At 41.5% G+C, this 26,285-nt stretch overlaps 1 protein-coding gene across 9 annotated transcripts in view; it reads right to left on the reverse strand.

Moving 5' to 3' along the window:
• Positions 1–26,285, reverse strand: part of SYBU (syntabulin) — an 85,488-nt gene that overhangs the window by 33,472 nt on the left and 25,731 nt on the right. For 5 of the 9 annotated variants that reach the window (XM_073632165.1, XM_073632166.1, XM_073632163.1 and 2 more), the window contains exons 4-6: positions 17,470–17,667; positions 13,830–13,880; positions 1,986–2,009 (exon numbers count right to left, since the gene is read on the reverse strand). In XM_073632165.1, the coding sequence (XP_073488266.1) occupies positions 1,986–2,009; positions 13,830–13,880; positions 17,470–17,667 (273 nt within the window). The remainder of the gene's footprint in view (positions 1–1,985; positions 2,010–13,829; positions 13,881–17,469; positions 17,668–26,285) is intronic. The other 4 variants (XM_073632167.1, XM_073632164.1, XM_073632162.1 and 1 more) reach the window with 2 other exon arrangements.

The raw sequence follows: 26,285 nt of genomic DNA on the forward strand, positions 1-26,285 counted from the left end.
TATCTCCCTTTATGACTGGAGGATAGTCACGCCACTGGCTTTATGTGAGGGTTTATAACTAATTTACAGATCACATTACTTGCTGTGTTGCAATTGCAATTGTTGTACGTTGCTATAGGAGGGTTTACATAGATGCTTGAGTAAAATTACACATGCACACAACCCTTAAATGCAGAATGTCTGTGTTCAGGTTATGCAAGGGATTGGGGTAAACCATCGTATAGCATCATAGTATACAGTCATTCATTGCAACAAGAGGCTGAACCTTAGTTCAGAGTTCCCCTGAAGAAGTCACGTGACGACGTAACGCGTAGGGCGTGGCCGGTGACTGAGCGATACCAGGAAGTGATGAGAGAGCGGCGTTCAGACGCCTTAGCAACTGTATATGCTTATTTCTTTATTTTTCATTGTAAGAGTCCATTTTTAATCTCTTAATAAAGCTTGTGTATTCTAACCTTACTACACTATTGGGGCTTTTTCTCTCTCTCCCACCCTTGTTCGCTGGGTGATACGAGGTACAAGAAGACGTTTGATGTGCAGTGATATCTGGGAGATTTGGTGAATCAAATAGAGGACCCCCTGGTGGTAGAGATTATTACAGCAGATTATACTTTTATTCATGGTCATATGCTGACGCTTCGGATAATTGTTATTTCATACATACTGGCACAGAGGACCCCCTGGTGGTAGAAGTTGAAATAACGTCAGACAACGGACCTCAGGTTACTACTGGATGCGGTTATAAACAGTCTATGAAGGTGAGGGCTCTGTGACTATAATTTGTGGGACTCTTTACCCCTTATAACCCCTCCTGACCACTGTATCATACATTGAAAACCCTTTTTGCGATTTTTCCCCCTTTTTGTGGACAATGTTTTTTCTTTTTTAATAATATGACCAAGAGACTAATAATACTTTAAATCATTTGCCCTGGCTTTTTATGAATTTATCTATTTTCTATTATGTATAACATTTTACACTGTTTTCAACCATTTAATTAGCTTTAACACTTTATTGATTTCCTTATCGAGTAAATACTTTATTATATATTTTTTTAAAACTGTAACGTGGAATCACTTTTATAACTATTATTGAGAGTGGATTGTGATACACTTTAGGTTCTGCTGCAGGCAGCTATTGTATAATTGTGTGACTGCATTTGGATGCACTATAGGCACTTTAACATTTGATCACGTTAAATAAGGATTCACCATTTTTAATCATTCACTAACACATGATAGTAGCGCGAGGGCTTTTTAGATTCAAGAGGCTGAACCTGTGAGACCCTGACGTCAGCTATTTATGCTCCATGCATGCTGTGGCCGTGTACATGCATGCGCGGCACAGTGGTGTAGTGGGTAGCACTCTCGCCTAGCAGTAATAAGGGTCGCTGGTTCAAATCCCGACCACGACACTACCTGCCTGGAGTTTGCATGTTCTCCCTGTGCCTGCGTGGGTTTCCTCCAAGTACTCCGGTTTCCTCCCACACTCCAAAGACATGCTGGTAGGCTAATTGGCTTCTGTAGAAAATTGGCCCTAGTGTGATTGTGCACCTTGGATTGTGGGCTTCTTGAGGGTAGGAACCAATGTGAGTGTGCAATGTACATGTGGAGTGCTGCGTAAATTGATGGCACTATATGGGTACCTTAAATAAAATAGGGATAATTGTAGACACGCACCCACACTCTCTCAGGTTGAACTGGATGGACTGGTGTCTTTATTCAACCTTACTAACTATGTAACTATGTAAACAGACGGAAATGGCCAGTCCAGGAAAGGTCAGCAGTCCATTGCAAGCACAAACTGATACAACCCTCAGTTGACAGCATCTCCCATGATGGATGTTTAATATTTAAGTAGATCTCGCTTAGCTTTAAAAGGCTGGGTCAACTCATAAAAAGAGAAGATAGATACTCAAGGATTAAAATGGCAGTATGACAAGATCTGTACAAGCTGGCCTGTTTTTGACCGCAATGGGAACTCACCTCGCATCTTGAAGGATTGTGGGCCTAGAAGAAACAGACACAAGTACAAAGAACAGAAGAGGTTAGTGGAGAATAGGGGTGATATGGAATGATGACACAAGGACTATGGCCATGTCTATACCCTGATCCACAATACAGAGATGGAATTAGTACAGACAGCATGGCACAGGTGCCTAGGTGTGTCCACAAAATACAACCAACATTTCCACAACAATGGAAATATTAGGCAGCATTGTAGACATGTGCAATTCGTTTCGGTCCAAATACAAATTCAGATGAATTTTTGGTTATTCGGATGTATCCGAATCTCCGAATGAAATAGTGAAGAATAGCAACAAAATCTGTTAAAATTTGTTTTGCTTAGTCATTTTCTAACGATTTACAAACTTTTCAGAACAATTAGAATTCGAATCGGTCAAAAAACGATCAACCGATTTGAATGGTGTGTGAAGAAATAGCTGGTTGTTAAACAGCAGGCCGGGAAGATGGCCGCCCGCATCCTTAACCACTTAGCGCAAAATCGCCATCATTGTACTTCGGTACTCTGACGCTAAATACCGTTGTTGTGACAGCAGCTAGCTACCATAACCCCGGTATTTTCAACAAGGATGAGCGGCTGACTTTCAGATAAAAGTAGTCTCTGCGGCAGATCACGGGATCACTTTTATCAGGGGGGCGGGGGCCACCTCCCGGTAATCTCCGCCCCTTACCGGAGCCGTCGGTAGCAGCGGAGACGATCGCATCCTTCCTCCTCTGAGACATGGAGCAGAGTGAGGGAAAGATGGCCCCCGCTCGACTCCAGAACATTGAATGGCAGAAGCGACGTCAAACGTCACTTCTGCCCAATGGTCTTAAAAAGTGAAAAAAAATTTTTTTGAAAAAATAAATAATGTTTTTTTTAATGCATTTTAGTGTAAATGTTAGATCTGAGATCTTTTTGACCCCCGAACTCACATTTAAGAGGTCCGGTCATGTTTTTTTTCTAATTACAAGGGATGTTTTTATTAAAAGGACAGTGTAAAAACAAAAAAAAAGTAAAATAAAGAAGAAAAACCGTACGCCATTTTTTTGAAACATTTTTCTATTGCCGGGCAACTCCCGGCATTCTTTATATTCATCTGTCAGTGGGGAAGCCAGCTGATAGATGATGGCTGACTCATGGTTGTTAAGGACGCGGGTGGCCAGCTTCCCAGCTCGCTGCTCAACAACCATCTATTTCTTCACACAGAATTCGAATCGGTCAGTCGTTCCGAATGCTAATCGTTCTGAAAGCTAATCGTTCTGAAAAGTTGGAATTCGTCAGAAAATCAATAAATTAAAACAAAATTTTAACAGAGATTCAAAAAAAAATAAAATTCCAAAACCAAACTAAACAAATTCCATAAAGAAAAAATGTGCAACATAACAAATCTATCCAAAAAGTAAACTAAACTAATTTTTACGTTCTGCACATGTCTACAGCAGGGCAGTAAAAACTAAAAAAACAAACAAAAAAAAACAAAACACTGCAAACAGTGACACCTTTGGTCACCTATGTATTCTTTCACAAATATTTTAAATAGCATTAGTAAAACTATCAAAATGTATCTATTAACGCTTTAATTAGCTTCCCATAATTCTTCCAGATATTACGTTGAGAGTAGGAGTGATAACATTGTGAGCCAATTACTTGACAAGTGTGTAAAAAGGAGGTACCTACTGTAAAAAAAAAAAAAAATTATAAAAAAGTATTAAAATTCATGTCAATTTTTTTTTGGATAGGGTGGGGGTATGTTTTATATTTCTGTCTATGGGGAATATATCCGGGGGGGACACGTACAACAAAAGTTAACAGAGGTTCTACGCCTTTGCAATTCACAGCCTGGCTCCTGCTTGGTTAAAAATTTTCCAACCTTGCCAATTATTTTCCAACTCAAGAAAACAGAGTGAAAGTGATCAAAAATGCCCAAAACACCATAAAGTCTTCATAGAGATAACAGATACATTCATATTATTGATTTTGATACTCATAATCTCTCCCATCTCTACAATCCTGGAAACCTCACCAACACCCCCTTTCCTCTCCCTGATCACAACCTCATCAGTTTCACTGTATCCTTGCCTCCAACCACCCATCCCTCCAAGCAGCAAACAATTACTTGTAGGAAACTTCGCCACTTTAACCCTTCTCTTCTCTAATCTGCTACTGACCACCTATATGACAATCTCTCCCCTGTCTTGTCCGGACATGGCCACCTCTGTCTACAACAGTGCACTCATCACTAGATGCGCTTGCTCCTCTAACCACACACAGAATCAGGCCCCGACCAATACAACCACGGCAAACTGACAACACTAGAAATCTCAAGAGACATTGCCGTGCTCTTGAAAACCTGTGTCGTAAAACCAAATGCCTGCAGGACTTCACCCTATATAAATCAGCCTTTCTAAAATACAATTACTGCCTCCATGCTGCCAAACAAGCCTACTTTGTCTCACTTATTAATACTTTGTCATCCAGTTCCTGTCGGCTCTTCTCAACCTTAAAAACTCTGCTTTGTCCCCCACCCCCTCTACCCACTAACTCACTCACTGCCCAAGAGATTGCCAATCACTTCAAAGACAAGATTGATGCAATTCGTGAGGACACCTCCACTGTGCGTACATCTTCCCCACCCAACATACCTTGCCTAACAGCAGATTCAACACCCTCCTCTTTTGAACTGGCTACTACTGAAGAGGTTACAAAACTTTTCTCAGATGCCCACCTAACCAATTGTCCCTTGGATCCTGTTCCCTCAATTACTATGGTCACCCTCTTCTTCTATCCTATGCTCCCTCACTAACATCTTCAATCTCTCCCTCTCTAGTGGCACCTTCCCCTTCCCTCTAAAACATGCGCAGTTCACTCCAATACTTAAAAAGCCCTCACTGGACCCCACCAATGTGAACAACTTAAGACCCATCTCATTGCTCCCATTCACCTCAACTTCTAGAACGCTTAGTCTACAACAGTCTTAGTTCCTACCTCAGTGAAAATAACCTTCTTGACCCCTTAGTCTGGCTTTCGCTCACAGCACTATACGGAAACTGCCTTACTAAAACTCACTAACAATTTACTAACTGCTAAAAACAATGGCCACTACACCATACTCATAATACTTGACCTCTCTGCGGCCTTTGATACTGTTGACCACCCGCTCCTTCTCAATAAACTCCATTCCCTTGGCCTCCAAGATTCTGCTCTATCCTGGTTCTCTGCCTACCTATCACAGCGCTCCTTCAGTGTTACCTACAACTCTGTCTCCTCCTCTCCACCGCCCCTTTCTGTGGGGGTCCCCCAAGGCTCTGTTCTTGCACCCCTTCTCTTCTCTATCTACACCTCCTCCCTTGGTCACTTGATAACTGCCCACGGCTTCCAATACCATTTATACACTGATGACACCCAAATCTGTCTACTCCTCACCTCACTTTCTCATTACTAACTCACTAACTGACATATCAGCATGGATGTCGCACCACTTCCTTATACTGAATCTCTCTAAAACTGAGCTATTAATATCCCCCCCTGCCCCCCTCATGACTTTTCCATCAAAATAAACAATGCAACCATCAATCCCTCCCCTCATGCCAGGGTATTCGGTCTAATCCTAGACTCTGACTTGTCCTTTCAGCCTCAAATCCACACATTGTCAAAAGTTTGTAGAATTCACCCCTGTAACATCTCTAACATTCGCCCTTTTTAACAAATGAAACCACCAAACTCCTCATTCACTTCCTTGTTAATCTCTTGCCTTGACTATTGCAACTCCCTTCTCATTGGCCTGCCTCTCCATAGGCTATCCTCTCTTCAGTCTACCATGAATGCTAGTGCCAGACTTATCCACCTTACCAACCGCTCAGTGTCTGCCAACCCTCTCCTTCAATCCCTACACTGGCTCCCAATCGGCCAGCGCATTAGAATCAAAATACTAACCACAATATACAAAGCCATTCACAACTCTTTCCCTAGCTACATTACCAATCTTGTCTCCAAATATCACCCAAACCGTCCTCTCTGCTCTTCCCAAGACCTCCTACTCTCAAGCTCCCTCGTCTCCTCCTCCCATGCTCATCTCCAAGATTTCTCCAGAGCCTCTCCCATCCTCTGTAACTCACAACCTCAAACTGTTCGGCTATCCCCTACTCTTGCTACTTTCAGGCGATCCCTGAAAACTTTTACCACTTCCATCAGCTCGTTCCCCACAGTTACAGCCTTTTGTATGACCTGCCACACCCTATTAGATTGTAAGTTCTTCTGAGCAGGGCCCTTTTAATCCTCTTGTAGTTTATTATAATTGTACGGTCTCCTTTTATATTGTAAAGTGCTGCGTAAACTGTTGGCACTATATAAATCCTGTATAATAATAATAAGCTATTGCCACTCTCATGTGGATGTGTATTTTATCAGCAACTGTATAAAGTCCTCTTGGTAAACATTTAAACTACCAATCTTCTCACTGATCATTATGGTATATTTCATTCAGCACCAAATAATCACCTTCCTGGTGGAGGGATGAGTCCATAAACTGCGGTTTTCAAGCAGTTCAAGTGTCAGCATTCATCACTTCTTGGAATGTCAAATGTCTGGGCACCTCACTGCACTCCATGATTTTTCCTGCTAGCCCTTCTATCACCAATAAATTCTGTAGTAAAATAGGGTCTGACAAAAAGAACCACAGCACTTGGACAGACTTAATTAAGTGTCAAACACTTAAGACTGTCAGAGCTTCTATTGCTTAACTCCAACCCTTCCATTCCTTCGTTGCAGAGCATATTCATCTTGGTTCATCCACTTCTCCTCTCAGCTACCTGGGTTATTTCTGCTGTTTTTCCTTTATATGACTTAAATTTATTATATTTGCAAAGTCCACTTTCAAAAAAAATCTGCATTCTTCAGTTGAATGCAGTAATAACAAAAAACAACCCACCACAACACACACACACACACACCCCATTAGCATTGCACACTCACTACCCAGTTATAAAAAGGTTTGGAATTTTTCAACCTTGCAAGTTATTTTCCAACTCAAGAAAACAGAATGAAAGTAATCAAAAATGCCCAAACCCTCTAAAATCTTCACAGATATGGCTGGAATTACTCATAACATATTATCACTTATATGTGGATGTGTACTTTTTAACCAAGAGGACTTGTATAAAAAGTTCTCGTGGTAAAAGTTTAAACCGCCAAACTCTTAACCGATCATCATGGTATGTTTCATCCAGCACCATAATCAGTCTTACGGTTCCATTAGGCCACTTATTGTTTTAAAATGTGTTCATTTCATACTAATGTATGGAGCTTTGCTGGGGAAACATAAGTGGATCTTAATTTTCTCTTACTATTTCATTTTCCTAATAACCCATATATAGCAGGTTGAGAAGTCTGTTTAGTATCAGCAGCCCAACATAGTATAAAACAAAAAAGTGTGGGCATCAAGGCACAACTATTCAGATACATCCTTTAGAAACATTTTACAGGAATGGCTTATAATGGTGTCACTTGAGAAGCGGTGACTGAAGGGTAACACCATCCAAAAACGGATATTTCAGATCTGGGTGGTCTCCATGAATTATACTGCTCTCTCTCATGCCTCATATATTATATTCTTATAATTTTTGAGAGATTCCAACAAGGACACATTCCCACAGATATTTCATTCTCAGGCTCCTTCAATCCAATCTCTCATGGAGTCTGACACCATTACTTGTGCCATAGGGAAAGAGGGGAGAGACTTTTCTTCTGAGTGGTGGAAGAAGCCATCATGTGACTGAACCTTCCAGTAACCACACAAAACTAGAAATATTCGTTTTGGGTAGAGTTGACCTTTAAATTCTTAATCACGAAAAACCTTAAATCAACCTAGTTAACCGTTTTATATCCACTCATTTTTTTAAACCTGAATAAAACAAGAAGCTTTCCAGTAAAAGGCCTTCAATTGTTGTACATGAAAAGTAAAAATCTATTTTGGTGGTCACACCCTTCCTTAGCTTTTGTTTTTTGCTTATATCTGACTGCAGCCTCCCTTTCCTCTATTTCGAGGCAGACACAAAATCATCTTAAGGAAAGGAAACTTGTGATGAGTAATTCTGGAACCAGCCATTGTTTGCTTCTTTCTAAAAATATGAGTTACCTGGCTGTTGTGCCGATCCAAAAACTTCAGCACTAGGCATCACAAGTATTGTTTACAGAAGGAAGCCAGCAATGGCAGGTCCCTACTGATCACATGACAGGCATATTGTAAAACTTGTCTGTTTGCTTCTTTATTTTTCATCTGATTGTCAACTGAATTTAAAAACAATAGTACAACTAAAAGGCTCCTATGTGACAGATCTAAACAAGTACCAAATTCAGTTACTAGGTTATGCACAAGCCTCATAGAAACAAACAAAAACATTCCCTTTACCTTCCCTGACTGAGCTAAAGCCTCCTTAAATTTGTGTCTCACACGCTTCCCCTCCCAAACACTGCAGCTCACAGTGGGATGGTTTCAGTAATAGTGGCAGTGCGGTCAATCCAGAAAGCAATGGGTAGGACAAGGTATGGCCAGGTGCCGATTGACAAAGATACAGGCTGGTGAATCAGCAGTGACAATGCTAACAGCCACGCCCCCTCATCTTACCATTCCACTGTAGTGAAAACAGGCACAACCTACAAAGGAGTTGCAACCATTCTCCGAAATTCAGGGGTGGTGCAGCATTGATACCACAGCATCACAGAAAGCTGCCTTAGGTAGACTTTACAGGCAGGATCAACAGGGATTTGTGAAAATTTGCAGGGCGACAGAGAAAACTAGGTGCAGATGGGAGTTATACTTGGTGCTGCAGCCTGTTTATTGGGAGGCCATAGTCCTACCTTCCAAAAAAAATGATACAAATATATACTAATGCATGCATTCTTTTAAAGATTCAATCCCAAAACAAATGTATTACCAAAGCTTTCAGACAAGAGAATCAGCAGAAAACACAATAATCAGCAGAGAAAACATAGCCTGTGAGGCACAATATTTAGAACCCCACAGCATTTAAAAGATTTTAGCTTCAGAAAGATTGGTAGAAGGTTAGAGCCTCTGTCAGATTTTTATTGCCACCTGTATAACTACCACTTGTGACCTCATTGGGGTCTCATCATTTGCTGGCCATGTGATACAGATGCAACAGGAAAGCCCATCTGTTCCTCGGCAGGAGTGATTTCTATACATAGAATATATAATTTTCTCTGTCACATGTTTGAGCTTGCTCCAGCAGGGTGTGCAGGAGTGGTGTCATTCTGTGTTATGAATGTTTAATGAAAAGATAAAAAATGCAGCACTAGTGTGTAACAAAGTGCGAAAGTGAAGTATCACCTCACGTTCGAATATAAAGCTGATAGTAACTTGTAGGTCAGATATCAACGTGAACAATATACAACAAAAATGAATGTTTTTTTAACCTAACCAAATCAGCAGGTTTGGGGCGGCTGGTGATGCATGCTGGAAAACGGTAAATATTTGGGACACCTCCAGTTCTTCTTGCTCCCTCATGGGCTTCTTCCCTGGGAGGATGTCATTATGGAAGATCAGTCTCTTTCCCCAGGCCTTTGGGAAGGAAAGGAATAGGGATCCCAACTGCTGGAGTCTAAAGAGTGTCTGGCCTACAGGAAACAAGCTTGTTCTCAACAAGAGAGATGTAGTGACTGACTGGTTGAGTGGGAAGTACACATAGAAACCTATTTGTCCTGCCTTGGAACATAAAGATTGAAATACCACATGAGCCTCAATTACCAGCCTAGTCTGTGTTCAGAAGGTCCAGAGATTTTGTCAGAGGTGAGATTATGAAGAGCTTGAAACCATCAATGTTGTGGGATATCCTGAGCCACCCTTTACCCCCTTACCATTCTTTATTGTACAGTAGACCAGTTCTTGTTTTGAGCTCACCAAGTGACTGGTGTCTATCTGGTTTACACCCTGAGAAAAGAACCACACCTGAGGTTGATTGAATTGCTTGGAATCTTGTTGCCATGTAAGTGTCCTTTGGCCATTCCCAAGGTAGCTGTTGGTCATCTGGATACCAATATTTATTGAAGATCAGTAGCAATAGCGTTACATCAGCACACAGACAACAGTTAAAAAAAACCCCAAAGACCAACTTGTTCCACTCCATCCAAAAAACAAAAGCTTTATCTAAAGTCGGACTTTATTAGGAGGGAAATTCGATCATGCAGCACTGTAATTGGCTGCACAGTGCTGACATCATCTGGAGGCTGTCCAACTGGCTCCCAATTGTCACAAGTCAACTATGAGCTGTTGGCATCTGTTCGGTCACAGTTCTAGGGTGTCAGTGAAGCATATCCCAGAACAAGACAGAAATGCATAAATGTGGTGGCTGGGCTTTATACTCTAGATCACCCACTCTGCCACTGCATATATGCGCATTGCGGTCTTAAAAAAAGCACTAAAGGCTCATTCACACCAAGTCTGTGGAGCTGCATAGGTTAATGCAGGCTCCATGGAAGGGCACACAGAAAATAATAATAGTTTTCTATCTAAACTATTCATGCTATAGTGTTGGATGTGCATTATGTTGTGCTGTATAAAATGCAGCATGCCTCCATTTTTATGCAATGCAAAGCATGCTGAAATGTAATTTATACTTCAGTGAAGGTAAAAGTCAAAAAATCAAATGTAAGCAGTGCAGCAATTGGAAAAACTCTTCACACCACCTCTATACATGGCACACCAGCGTGAATCTGTTGTAGAGAGCATATGGGCAGGGAAGTGTGCTACTAGTGAGTGAGACTAAGCAGCCCAGACTAGGAAAGGGTTAAACTTTGGGTCTGCTGGTTTCCCGAGCTTTTTGGGTTCTGCCCTCCACCCTGTTCTACTTCTAAATAAGGGGAAGGCTGAGCTCAGGGAAAGAGCGGGATCGCGCGAGAAGCAAGAAGGCCCGGATCACAAGGAAAGATGTAGCACAGAGCCACGTCTGTCTTCCACCCTAAGGGGGTTCTCCAACAATGGACTCTGCCAGTTATGGACTTACACCTGTATTGGTATGCCTGGGCAGCCATAGATTAGTTAATGAGGACGGAGTCTGCATTATGACCTGTAGTGTTTCAGAAGCATTCAGTAAAGATTCTTGAACTGTTCAAATGCCTGGTCTAAAGTCATTGAAAGGGGTGCATGCTGGAACATATATGTGGCATATCAAAAAAACAGGGCCTATTAGATACTCTCGGTGTACAGGAGGAAAGCCACTATGAAGGGTTAACTCACCAGGAGTTGGAGCAGGAGAGTAGTTGCCACGGGTAACCAAAGACTGGTGGGAATGTATGGCAGGCGTTCAACCAAGTGTGGTGCCAGGCATAGGCGACAGGTCTTCCGGTAGCGAGGAGGTCAGTATTCTGGCACCCTTCCTAGTGATCGGTTCCCCCAAAGTATCTGGGACCAAACCCGCAGTACGGAAACCTCACGTACTACTGCATGGTACAGGACAGTGAAGGAGTTAAGTGCACACGAGGTCTGTGCTTGTGCACAGCGAAACCCCATTTTGTTACTGGGAGTGAGGTGGCAGAGATACGATGGCCTGGTGGAGAGGACATGGGCTCAGCAATGTCTCTCCTAAATTCAACATACAAGTAAGGTGTGTAGTAACATAGGATAGTATGCTCACAGGGGAACCTGGTACACCGCACAACTCCACACAGTGCATGGCTCATCTCTAAGCTAGGGTTCCACCTTAATGTTGACTTTCACATGACTGCAGCCCTGCCTGGTCCCAGGCATTGATGAGCATGAACACAAGAGGAGAGTAGAGGTACCCCCACAGTTGCAGAGCGAGTAGGCCCCCCCACCTGGCTGGCTGTGCTGTAAGACAGCTCCCAGTAAAATAAAGTCTTGTTTCTTTTGGTTACTGTAATGTGCGTGTACATACTGAACATGGCTTCCCCAATACTAATCTGGCATCTTCTGTGCAGGATGGGAAAAGCTGATATTGAAAGGAACAGGAATTTGCCGAGGCCATCACAATGTTGTGTTAGAAGAGGGTGAATGGAGAACATTGTTACAGAACGGTAACATTCATCTCTGTGTGACTTGTTTGAACAAGAGACGTTTCTAAAACAAAATATTTCCAACACTATGACAAATAACTAAAACTGCTGCAGAGAGTGATTTTCCATACAAGCCAGTGTTTTCATTAGTTACGCAGCACAACACAACGTGTACTCTGTCTTCTATAAAAATGTACTGAGCTCTATATTCTAGAGAAGCAAAAAAAAAGGTAAACAGTGGTGTTACCCATAGCAACTAGCCAGTTATGGGTTTCTTTTCTCACCTGCCATTCAGAGAAACTGTTAACCTCAGTTGTTAATACTGATCTCCACACAAGTCAATATCCTCCAGGTTATATCCTTGAGAAAATGTTTATACATATATAGGATTTTGGCTTCAAATGCTCCTTTACAGCACACCCCATATTTAAATCACTCCAGCCTGGGGGAGTGCAATAGTGGTGGCACTAGATCTCAGCTTGGTGACAAAGCTTTCAGTCGACAAACTACATTTCCCAGAAGGCTCCAAAACATGCTGCAAATCCACATAATTAAAAATGACAAAATTATCTGTATATTAAAAATATCTGGCGATTTATTTGTAAAGGTGCTCATTTACCCAGGACATTGTATAGGTAGTAGTTGTGGGTCACATTCAACTGAAGTTGTTATGGAATGCTGATGATGTTTCGTAGCTTCTTGAAGCCACTTCAATTGCAAGTTTGAAAGATAGCACAGGCACCTTAATCCAATCACTATGGAATATGTAGATGATGGATGTCCAAGAACAGCATGTCAGGTGTGAACATTATGGAATCACCATGTTGTCCCATCCTGTTCTTGGACAATCAACATCTACACATTGCATTATGACTTGGTTAAGGTGTTCCTGCTACCTGTGTGGATGTGAATCCTGGGGTTTGGTCCTGAGACCTATTGGAAATGGAAAAGTGGCTTGGGGAATCTACAAAACATCATCAATATTAGAGAGAAAGTCTAGTTGAATGTGACTATCTACTATTAACTGTTACTAACAATTGGTTAAGGGGAGCAGCGATGAACGAAGATGTAACCTAAGGACACAAGGGGCTTTGTGCACTACACTGCAAGCGAGTACAAGGGTTACTATTACATCTATGTGGCTAGCTGCTGAAAGTGGTCATCATTTTAGGAAAAGGATTGTTCTAACAGACTGAAGGAGAAAAGCACAAGAAACTGGATTGGTGTAGAGCAGCTTTTCTAAACTAAGGTTACTCCAGAGATTTCTAGGGGTTCCTTGAGCAATGAGCAACTTCTGCCTCTCAGGTGAGCTACCATTCACAGTGATGATATTTTTAGCCATCAGCAAGGGGGAGGGGGGGGTGAGTCTTCCCAATGACCACAAAATGTAAGGAGCTTTCTTCCTAGTAACCAACATACTAATGTACGGTGAGCTTTAGATCTAGTTTTTAATAGCAGCGGTTCCTTGACCCCGGAAAGTATTACAAGGGTTCTCTCATGTTAAAAAGGCTGGTGTAGAGTGTTGCCTCACCTCTTCTGAGTAGAACATCATAGGAGACCAACATGAAGATAGACATGGGTATTTATGCTAGTCGTATGCAACAACTACACATTTTTTGAGTCACTAATGTGGAACAAGAGTAAAAAATATTGACATTCTACTCCTACAGGGATATTGAAAATGGTAGTGGCATACACACACACACACACACACACACACACACACACACACACACACACACACACACACACTCTCTAGTTGAACTGGATGGATCAGTGTCTTTATTCAGCCTTACCAACTATGTAGCTATGTACATTCTTGTTTGGCAAATTCCATGACAGATGCACTGAAAAAAAAGGCGTTTAATTGTGAACTAAATCGTGGTTACAAATATGCAATCTTATTTTACCATCCTGATCACTTTAAGAAGTAAAACAATTCATCTCGACAGACATGACACGCTGGCTTATCATTGCTGACTGAAGTGTTGAAATTTGCACAGGTGTAACAACATTCCCTATTCAATCTGGTTAGCATTCTGTTAGGCAAATCAGAGCTGCAGTTGCTATAGAAACTGACGGGAACTCAGCTGAACAGAACAGCATTATCATGTGTACTCACAAAATGGTTATTACAGCAACCCTGCATATAGAATCAAATTACCATTTATGTGGTGGACTAATACCGGACTGGTCATGAAGGCATTACTGTTCATTATTTTCAGGAGGGAACATTGGCACTAATGTTAGATTTTAAAATTTCTCACAAAATTAAAAAGTAATATAGATAAAATACTACCTTACTGGTGGTCACACCTAAACGAATTTCTTTTGCAAGAGAACCCAAAATACATCCAACCACTGCATGTTACTTAAAGTGTCCCCCCCCCCCCCCATGTAAAAATACCAGGGGCATTTAACTATGAATGCCAATTTATAAACATCTTTAAGTAATATAAAAGGAAAACAAAACTTGTTTACTTGCATTGAATTGGTATTACTTCTAAACTGTGATACCTTGCAAGATCTCGGGGCAAAAATGGCTTTTTGCCCCCAACAGAGTTAGTGCAATATCATATGGTGCGGGCACAAGATCAGGCACATGACATTTGTGTATCAACGTCCACAAGCGCCATATGACATTGCACAAGGTTCCCCCAAAATATTGGGAGGGAGGGGGGTATTTTTTTGCAGAAGATAAGTCTAATAGAATAAGGCACATGTGCAAGATAAGGAGCAAATGCAGCTGCTGACGACTTTTTTTTTTTTATGGCGGCATGGATTTTTCTGCGGGGCGGATAGAACATGGAGTGCGGGAAAACAGAGCAAGGAGGAGGCAAGTAATTACTACCAACTTGCAAAGAAGATCAGTCCTTATATAAAAATTCTACCACCTCTATGAGCCATAAATCAAAATGTTCTATAAAGTAGACCTGTTGTCATCACAAAAATGATTACGACTGCAGTCTAGAAAATGGTTTACTCATCTTTGACTATTGAGTTAGAAGTTAATCTGCCAGAAGTCTGGGCAATTTAAATAAGCAAATAATACAAAAAAAAAAAAAAAAAAAAAATATATATATATATATATATACACACATAGGTGGAGGTGACCTTTGTGAAAAATCTAATTTTAAAAAGAGAGAAGAGAGGTGTAGCCAAATTTTATAGGCAGGTCTGAACTTTTCTTGTAAAATTGAGCTCGATTATGCTCCCTAGCCTTCCAAGCCTGTATATTGGTCTGTAAGTAAAAGGAGCTTGAATTTTACAGGAAACACTGACACATTGTCTATATGTGTGGGACTACTGATAATTTTTGATATATAGTTTTTACTGAATATAAGCTAGGTTTTTTTTTATCATATGCTCACTTTGAATTGACCAGCTTTACTTTAATAACATTCCTATAGTTTCCATTATCCACTTCTGAGTAACCCAGATGTGAGCTTGTGAATATTTATGTTGGTGTATTCTTTGGTTCCAGGACCATGTTTTTAAATCATCTGAAACATTATCTTCATATACAAAGGGATGCATGGTACACAATTGTGTGATGAGAGGTTGAATTTGCTGCCTAAAATTACAGTGAAAACCCTGCTAAATATGACTGAAAAATTAAAACATTTATATTGATAGGACTTCGTAATTTAGTACATGACATTTCCTGTAAAGGATTATCTTTTTTTTACTAGTTAGTCCTTATAATTAATAATTCAAATTGCACTGAATTATTAGGAGGGGGAAAAAAAAAAAAAAAAGAGAAAAAAGGTTTGGGGTTTTGTGGGCATTTTTCTAATTAATTTTGTGTTTGGGTTGATAACACTGTAACTGCATTAAAAAAAAAAAAATATAAATTAAAAGAAAAAAAAAATGTAAAAAATAAATGATCATTGGCCATCAGATGTCCTCTCTTTCAGTTAAGCATAACATGGTTACATCAGATGTTTCCACATTTCTTGTAGGCGCCGAATTTGAATTTTCCAGGCTTGGCTGTTCAGAGGATTTTCCAGTGGTTGGAAGCAGTCAGCTTCAGAGGAGAGCACGCTAGCTGTGGTTTCTGACTGCCCACACAAATCTATGGGTGGATCTATATGAAGTCCAATTTAAACCACTAATGACTTGTTTAAAGTAGAATCAGGAAGGTCAGAGACATAGGAAAAAAAAAAGAAGGAAAAAGGAAAACTATGCACATGGAACCAACTTGAATTTTGAAAGCTTTGAAAAAAAACAGTACACAAGCTGAACAGTTAACACTTAGGTGACAGGGCTCTCTGAGGTGTTTATGTTCAGAATGCATTGTTAGACCACCATAGATTACAAACAGGGATACATCGGAGGATGCCAACACACACACACACACACACACACACACACACACACACACACACACACACACACACACACCTTAAAAAGATCTTGGTCATAAGCTTGAGAACCTAAAGAAGAACTGAACTTTGGAAGCTGTGCCCAAAAAAAGATAGGCAAAGGACAAAGGACTAGTTCCTGCAGCTAATTGTCCATCATTACTAACCAACCATGTCTTGTTCTGCACTGTGTATCTGTGTGGAGGCAGCCATCTTGGTAGAGGCTGGGCTTTTCTTTTTCATGTTGGAAACTCCAACAAGAACAGATACCGATACAGTAGTGACATTACCAAATATCACCCCAAATCTGATAAGACTAACATACAGCGACACTATGAGGTAGTGGCTACAAGAGTGCTTAGGTACCCTCATATACCAGGAAGTACACTGCTATTCAGGAGGGATTCCAGGCAAAAAGATTTTTCACGGTATTGCTGAGGCACAGTTAACACTTTTGAATGTCCTTAAAAGGGGAGTTCCACCCAAAAGTGGAACTTACACTCATTTGTCTCCTCCCCCCTCTGGTGCCACATTTGGCACCTTTTTGGGGGGGGGGGTCTGACAGGCATCCTGTCCCCACTTTCAGGAGTGGCGAATTACGCCAGCAGCTCGACTCCCTACTCCTCCTCCCCCCACCGCCGGGGCAGTAGGAGAGAGGAGCGGAGCCCCGCGCATGCACAGTAGGGTTACCGGCGTGAAGTCGTAAGGCTACACTGCCAGGTTCCCTTACCGGCATTGGCGGCGGCAGCACCCGACAGCTCATGGAAACATCAGCTGCAGTGCTGACATCGCTGGACTCCGGGACAGGTAAGTACTATTTTGAAAAGTCTGCCGAATGTGTAGCTGCTGGCTTTTAATTTTTGCAGGGATGGGCGGACCTCCGCTTTAATAACACAGAAAAATCTTTACTTTTATGGCTTCAGATCCACTTTAAAAAGGCAATTAAAATGTATGTAAAATAAACCTGTACTGTAGAAATAAACAGAATGCTATGAAGAAATATAAACCACTGATGGAATACTGACAACATAATGGAGGTCACAGATGGAATACAGAGAATACAAAATCTTACCAGTCTTCATTAGTCCACTTTTTGGCTCCTTCTTATACCTCGTAGGCTGAATACTGCCATCAGTATACGTGCCAGTGCTGACTCGCTTGTGGCTATAATCGTCCTCACTTCCTGTACAGAATCCCATGGGGCTCATACCAGCATCGGATGGAGTCTTCACTGGGGACACCGACTGACTGCTGGGGCAACCAGTGTCATCTGAAAATAAAAAGAAATACAGGATGTCTAATGCAAAAAAAACAAAGGATGGAGAAAGAGGGTTCATTTATTCCATATCCCCCCTATATAACATTGCGGTCACCACCTCATGTATTGTTGGTATGAATATGGCATAGGAGCAGAATGTTCCAAGGAATATCCCAGTTTGCACACTTCATAGCTCTTAGATGAAAAAGAAGAACTTATTTTAGTAAAGAGCTTATGCAAATGGCACACCCCCAGTGAGAAAAGCCATGAAGAATGTTATGCAAAAGAACGGATTGGTGTCAGTCTTTAAATAGGCACAACCCGAATGATCTATACATCAGGAAAAAATTAAAAAAAAAAAAAAAAAAAAAAAAAAAAAAAGGATGGATGGACAACAGAGAAGACGGTTGTGGTTCAAAAGAGCAGTTGGGAGTGTGAGCGATTTCCCTTCACATACTGTTTTGACGACAACAGTTTCAGCAAGTGCATGAAAATCTCCAACAGCTGGCCAATAGGCTTCGTACTTTTACTACTAAAATTTAATCCTATCACTTTGCGTACCCGACAATGTACTCACTAGCAACCCAGTGTGGGTATTGGAAGAATTTCATTATCGCCTTACCAAGCTGCACTCGCCGTGCAGTCAGGACACTGGATATCTTTTTGAACCATCTTTCACTCCCCACATTGACCGAGGCTCATATGGCCCTTATGGACCGGGATGTTTAAGTCTCGGAAGTCCTCCAATGTATTAAAGACCTGAAAGCTGGTAAACAACCTGGTCCGGATGGCTATACGGCACTTTATTATAGGAAGCTAGCTGACGTTATAGCCCCACATGTGACAACCATGTATGATTCCGTTAAGGACGGCCAGACCTTTACATCAGACTTATTGACCGCTAACAGTGATGCTTCCTAAACCTGACCGTGATCACTCCTCTTGGGCTGCTTTCAGGCTCATTTCTCCTATCAATATAGATATTAAAAGATTGGGACCAAAATTCTGGCCAACCGCTTAAACTCTTTCCTCCCCCACTTAATCAAGAAGGATCAAGCTGGCTTTGTTCCGCAGAGACAGGCAGGGGACACTATTCAACGAATACTGCAGTTACAACATATAGGCCACAGCAGCTCATTAGAATCAATGCTTTTATCTCTTGATGTGAATAAGGCATTTGACACTTTGTCATGGCCTTACCTCATGTCCGTACTTCACCATTATGGTTTTGGTGCCTCGTTTCTGCGATGGATGACAATGCTTTATGATTCCACTCGGGCTAAAATTAAATATTATGGCTTTGAGTCATCTGTTTTCAATATCGGGAGGAGCACCTATCAAGGTTGCCCACTTTCACCACTTTTTTGTTCTGGCTCTGGAACCATTGGCGGAGGCTGTTCCTTCTCATTCAGATATAAGAGGTATTGATGTTGCGGGCTCTTCCCATAAAATATCCTTATTCGCAGATGATATTTTGTTGACTTTAACTTCCCCCAGAATTTTTATGCCAAACCTACTATTTTTCTAGACACTTTCGAATCCCTCTTCGGCCTTCTCGTCAACCCTTCTACATCTAAAGCACTGTCAGTCAACCTCTCTCATTCAGTATTAACAGATTTGAAAGCAGCCTTCCCATTTCATTGGCTCTCCTCCTTGCCCTATCTGGGAATTCGTCTTACCTCAACATATGGGGGAATTGTACCAGGCTAATTTTCCACCCTTGCTCAAAAGGTTATCCGATATGCTGTCCTCCTGGTCCCACTTACAATTGTCCTGGTTTGGTAGGATAACTCCAATTCAAAAGGCTTATCTCCTGAAATTGCTTTATTTCTTTTGAGTCTTACCGGTTTTAGTCCCTTCACATAATTTTATGTATACATCAACGTAAGCTTTTGCAGTTCATATGGGGATCCACTCGTCCTCGAATCAGTAAACAGGTCTTGTACGCTTGAAGGTTCAATGGTGGCCTTTCGGTCTCAAACTTGCAGGTTTACTATACTGCAGCAAACATAGCACAGTTATCCCACCTTCATGAAACACATCAACTGCCATTATGGGCCACAATCGATCTTGTCGATTCGGCTCCCTTATTTGTCTCTGCTCTACCCTGGCTCCCTCCTATTCATCACCCGCAATAGGGCAATGTTTAGTCCATTCTCTACGATTGTGGGACTTAGCTGAATATTCTGCACTTACTTTCTGCTCTTACTTTCTTCCCATAATATTCCCTTACGAGAACATTATAGCTACCTCCAACTTAGGCATTTTCTTCAACAACTCATAAAATCCCGCCCTACCCCATATACTCTGATCCCTTTAGAGAGCCTTTGCAGAACCCGACCCCATTTCTGCAAAAAAGCCCCCATTGAGGCCTTACAACCTCAAATGGGAAAAAGAACTAGGGAGGCAGTTAGATCCAGAGGATTGGCAAATTATGACTATAGCCCTTTCCAAGTGTTAAGATGGGTTTCCAAGTGAGAAATGTTCTTATATTGGAGAATGCCTATATAGTGTTGTATAGGTAGTGTTATACGTCGGTTAGATTGGCCCGCTTTATCCCAACTTACTCTCCTCTCTGTTTTGCACATATTTGGGGGTCATGCCTGAGGGCGTGCAGGGTATAGGTCAGAGTCTATACCCTTCTTCGTAATTTATTTCAGGTTAACCTTAAAAAGGGACTCTTATGAAGCCCTTCTTGGCAAACCAATTGTTGAATTGCTACGTCCGAAATGGCAATTGGCCCAGCATCTTTTTACTGAAATTAAACTAGCCATTGCGAGGGCATGGAAAACCCCCATGGTTAGCTTTGAGGTGGTCAAAAACCGTATGAACAATGTCATGGTGAAGGAGAAACTGACGGCCATCCTCTCGGATACACGATACATTTCTTAGAGTTTGGCAACCGTGGATCACATATACCCAGCCTTCTCGGTTTAACAGTATGCTTCTCTCGATTTACCATCCCCCCGGAGCACACCCCATTGACTCTTCCTTCCTCTTATTTCCTCCCGTTCTTTTTTTTCTCTCTTCTACTAGCTTTCTTTCTCCCTCCCCCCCCCCCCTCCTTCATTCACCTCTAACCGTTATGCTTTATGCATTAAATCTATAGGTTTATCAGGCCACCAGGTATTGCCCTGGTAGGGATGGTTATACTCATCTTCTGTTGCATCCACTTTGATAGGGAGACTCTTGACTGCAAAATTTATGTTTCATTATGCTAGGTTCTATATATAGTCATTTTTGTTTACAGACAGACAGACACATTCTATGACTCCTCGGATACCTTGGAAAGCCAATTTTGAACTTCCTCCTTTTCTCTTTGTTCCATGGGACGCTACACTAGAAACCTGCATAATCTTACTGCTTATGTCTCCTTTTTACAATTATTCATTTTTGTTTTAGGTTTGTTTATTACACAATGTAACCATCTAAATGCTGACCTGACATGTTTAATTTCATGCTAATAAACCCTTTTTGTAAACGAAAATCTTCAACTAAAACACATAGGGCTTGTGTTTAAGGACTCTGCTTTGCGTCAGATGGATTTTGCACTCCCATACAAGTCTATGGGAAAGCAAAACCCAACTGAAGCAAGTCAATCACAAGTCATCAGAAGGTCAAGTGCAGTTAATGTGCACCCGTCAATGAATTCTTAATGATTTTAGAAGAGTCTCAAAGCAGATATCAAACAAATACCAGTGACACAACCCTTTGGCCCATCAACAACACACCCGTACCTTTCCGACCTTCTGAAATGAGAATGACGGACACCTTGGTATAGATATGTAGGCAAAGGACACATCCTTACGATGCACCAAGTTACATGGACCATGAAAGATTGATATGCAAAGAATGGTTAAATCCACAACTGATTTTTCTCACCACTACTTTTTCTTTACACCTGCATTACAAATGAACAAACTCAAATTTAGTGGTTGGATTTGCATTTTAATGCAGTATAATACAGCTAGTAACTAAACAGTATATTTCTTTATAGAGCTCTATACATTGCACCAAAAAGTGCCAAATTAGAAGTAAAGAGTAATAGATAGGTTTGGTTCCAAAAAAGAGGAACAGTCCACCCAAATCAAGGACAGCTGGGAGATATTAAAAAAAAACACCTAATGGCCCTAACCCTTGTAGTAAAAATAGAATAGGGTTTCTAGCCATTTCCCATCCTATGCAAAATTAAAAAAAAAAAAAAAAAAAAAAAAAAAAAAAAAAAAACACACACAACACAACAACAACAACAACAACATTTTTGGGTGTCCAATTTAGATCAGATAATCCACACATTAGAAGAGCCAGAATTGTTAACCGATTATATTTTTTTGTATGACTAGCTAATTCTGTTATTGTAAACTGTAGCAGAGATTTCCTTTAGACTGGGTTATTTTTTCCTATACAGCGTTGTTGAAATAAAAATACGCTAAAAATGCAGCAACACGTTTAAAAGGAATGTAGCAAACTTCAGCCCATTTCCTTTTTTTCCTACCCAGACTAGTAGTTCTGAACATAATGTATCTTGGGAGTTTCCTGTGATCCAGTCCCCATAGCTGCTGAGTGTACAGCCAGATGCGTTGGCAGAATGTTTCCACTGCTGACATCTGAGCCTGGTGGCCGCTATCCAGACACATGGATGAAGGCAAAGAGGAGGATCGAGTGTCAGATGGTAAACACGCACACCCTCCTAGGCTACTAGCAGGAGGTGGCTGTACAAGATACATGCTGACAGTGCTTACAGACTGGAGCTTGTTGAAATGCTACAAAAAGTAATTATTTACATTAGAAGTGGGTTTTAGCGCTGTCCTAATATTTGTCTTGTTCCAAGAATCTGGTAAAAGGGTTGACTCATTTCAAGCTTGCATAACATTTCCCTTGGCACAGTAAGGAGGATGAAGAATCAGCTATTCCATCGCAAATTAATTCATTTGGACTAGTTCGATCTGTCGGCTTGTGCTTATTAGTTCCAAAGTGTTAGCATGAATCATACTTTTTTTTTTTTTTTTTGTAGATGTGTGGTGGTCCTTAAAAGCAAAGACACTGAAGATTAAGAGCAGACACCCCAGGATGCCATACTGAACATTGAAGCCCACCAGCCAAATCCACAACTACCTATTTAGCGCTCTTGTTTTTAAATATAGGACTAAAGAGCCCAATTTGCACTGTAGGATGGCTTTTTCTACAGAATTGTGAGAGGTGTTTATTAGACTCCATGCACACTAGTGTTTATTTTAAGCTCCAAAAAAAAAAAAAAAAAAAAAAAAAAAAAAAAAAAAAAAAAAAAAACACTGGTAATTACTTTTTGTAATAGTGTTTAGAAGCATATAAGAGGATTAGCGTTTTGGCAGCGTTTTTTGTAGAAAAAAGGGGGGGGGGGAGAGAAAGCTCAAAAAACGCTATTAGTAGTATTCCTGCTGGAAAAACGCTCCAAGAAACTCTACAAAAGCATTTTTTTCTGCTCCTGGATGCTGAAGCTCAAATAATGCTAATAGCCTAAAGTAGTGTGTCACGGACACATAGGATAACACTATTTAGCTTCTAGAAGCAGAAAAATGCTAATAATAGCTTCTAGGAGCTTGAAAAAAAAAAAACCACTAGTGTCCATGGAGCCTTAAGTGCCGGTTCACACAGGGGCAACAGGACTTGCAGGTCGACTCACCGAGGCGACTTGCACACGACTTCAGCGGCGACTTGCAAAACGACTTCTATATAGAAGTCAATGCAAGTCGCCTGAAGTTGCCCCAAAAATACTACAGGAACCTTTATCTAAGTCGGAGCGACTTGAGTCGCTCCTATTAGAAGGGTTCCGTAGTACAGAACGGGACGCGACTTGTCAGGCGGCTAAGTCGCCTGACAAGTCGCCCCTGTGTGAACCGGGGCTAAAGCTTACCCAAGCAGCAGTAAAGGCCACATCTAAAGCCATAATCTGTTGGTCCAATTCACACCTGTGTGTTGCAGTAATGCATTGAAAAATGTCAGTTTTATTGTGAACGGCATGCCAATGCACTATTTTGGTAGCATACACCAGCACTACAATGCACCACAGCACAAATTAAATGTGTTGTGGTGCAAGGCTTTAAAAAAATAAAATGAGGTATTTTTGTATGTTAAAAAGTGCTGCCAGCCAATTAAAAAAAAAAAAAAAATGTAATAATCACCTAGATGGTTGCAGCACCAATATCAGCTTCAGCTGTTCCATCTTTAGAAGCCAGCAGCGTTTTTGCAGAAAAAATGTCTAACCCTTGTAAAAAAAAAAAAAAAAAAAAAAAAAAAAAGTGTCTTAGGCTTCATGCACACGAAACGCCGGTGCAAACTCTGCTGAACGCGTTTTTAAAAGCTGAAACCAGCCTTTAGAAACCCCTGTTTTGCCGCGTTTGCATGCCGAGTTTTACCGCGTTTGCGCCTAGAAGCGTCTGCAGAGCAGAGAATGACATTTTGCGACCCAACTTTGGGGCCACGTATCTCGGGGCCACTTGGTGCTAGGAACCAACTTTGGTTATTTTGTAGTGCTAGTTCCACTGTGTTTGCACACCAAATTTGGGGTTCCTAGCAACCAAGTGGCCCTGAGATACGGGGCCCTAAAGTCGGGTCGCAAAGGGTACCCATGTTTAGCCGCGTTTGGCGTCTGAAACGGGTCGCAAAATGTCAAGCACTTCTGCAGCAGAGAATGATATTTTCCTACCTGAATTTGGAGCCCCATATCTCGAGGCCACTTGGTGCTAGGAACCCCAAATTTGGTGTGCAAACACAGTAGAACTAGCACTACAACATAAAGCTGGGGTTCCTAGCACCAAGTGGCCCTGAGATATGGGGCCCCAAAGTCAGGTCACAAAATGTCATTCTCTGCTGCAGAAAAATGCTTGACATTTTGCGACCCAACTTTGGGGCCCCGTATCTTGGGGCCACTTGGTGCTAGGAACCCCAAATTTGGATATGTTGTAGTGCCGTTGTGTTTGCACACCAAATTTGGGGTTCCTAGCACTAAGTGGCCCCGAGATATGGGGCCCCAAAGTCAGGTCGCAAAATGTCATTCTCTGCTGCAGTTTACCATCATATTTCTGTGTTTTCTGGTCCAAAAAATAGGGTTCCTTTAAAAACACTTATAAACGCAAATGCGGCTAAAGGCAGTACCGGCGTTTAGCCGCATTTGGCGTCTGAAACGTGGAAAACGTTTGCGTCTGAACCCATTTTTTTGCTTCTGGAAAAACAAGGCTAAAAACACAACTGCCTAAAAACGCCAAAAAACGAGACTGTGTACATGGACATATAGGATAACATTGAACGAGTTCAGGGGCAGTTGAAAAAAAAAAAGTGTCCAACTGGCTCTGAACATGCGTTTAACAGCGTCTTGTGTACACGAGGCCTTAAGCTTTTACAGGCCACAAGCTCTTGGGTGTTAATGTATTCTGGTCATTGAAATGAATTAATGCTCAAGCATTAAATGTTTAATAGCTTTTAGAAGCGGTTATTAGCTTTTAGAAGCGGTTAGCAGCTTCTAGCAGCTGTTAGTAGCTTCAAACATTTTTTCTGCTCAAACTGCTGCTCCTGAATGCACTGGCAGTCTTTTTTTTCCCTGCCTCCAACAGCCTCTAAAAGCACCTGCCACTAAACGTTGCTAAAAGCCTGTGTGCGCATAGACACATAGGCTAACATGGAAGGCTAACATGGCAGGAAAAAAAAAAAAAAAAAAGAAGGAAAGAAAAAACATCAGACGTCCCTAGAAGCAGGTATAAAAACGTCTAGTGCGCATGAGGATTAAGACCTGAGAACTGAGCGCCAAAGACTACTGATCGCTTAGCTCTTGGTCTTCACCCTGCAGAGAGCTGGTGAATGTCAGTCACCAGCTCTCTGCTCTGCCCCCTCCAGCGCTTACTGGAGTGCTGGGCTGTGGAGGGGACGGGAGCAGTTGGCTCAGGTAGCCAGCAGCCGGTCCATATAGTCAGGATCTTTTCAGAGCCTGGACCAGGTCTGTGACGTCAGCCAACAGCAGGCTTTAGCTCGTCGTCACTGGAAAATGGGTCATAGGGCTCCATCCCTAGTACATGGGTCATACATGTACTAGGGATGGAGGCACACTACATATGTGCCTCATCTAAAGTCCCAAAAATCCCCCCCCTCCATTGGAGGGGTGGAGAAAACTGCACTCATGTGATCCACAGGAGAAGTATAACCAAAAAAGCATTGGCTATACTTCTCGTTTAATGGGCCCTAAAGGGATGCTGACAAAACAGATATATAGAGGTTGCCATTTTTTCAATGTGTCAGTTCTGGGACTCAGATTTTCATCCTTACTTCGCTACTTATCAAGTCTTTGATTAAACCCGAATATGGTGCAAGGTAAAACATCAGAATGTTTCATGTGTCCATACTTGTGCTGCGTCAGTAAAAAACTGATGGACTCCTCAGAGCTTGCACAAATACAAAAATAAGCAATGGCAGCTTTTATTTTTCCTTTCACGACAGGGTACCTCTAACCTTAGACTTGAGAGAGAGCTTGTACAAAAAAAAGATACAACTCCCCTGGGGCTCATGCATGAAGCTGTGGTGTTCCATGAAACACTGCTTTTCCCCTTACATTACCAGCTAGGCAGCCTAGGTACATTCTGTGCTACACATACTTTTGGCAC

This window comes from Aquarana catesbeiana, linkage group LG05, assembly GCF_042186555.1.
Source record: "Aquarana catesbeiana isolate 2022-GZ linkage group LG05, ASM4218655v1, whole genome shotgun sequence".
Classification (NCBI taxonomy): domain Eukaryota; kingdom Metazoa; phylum Chordata; class Amphibia; order Anura; family Ranidae; genus Aquarana; species Aquarana catesbeiana.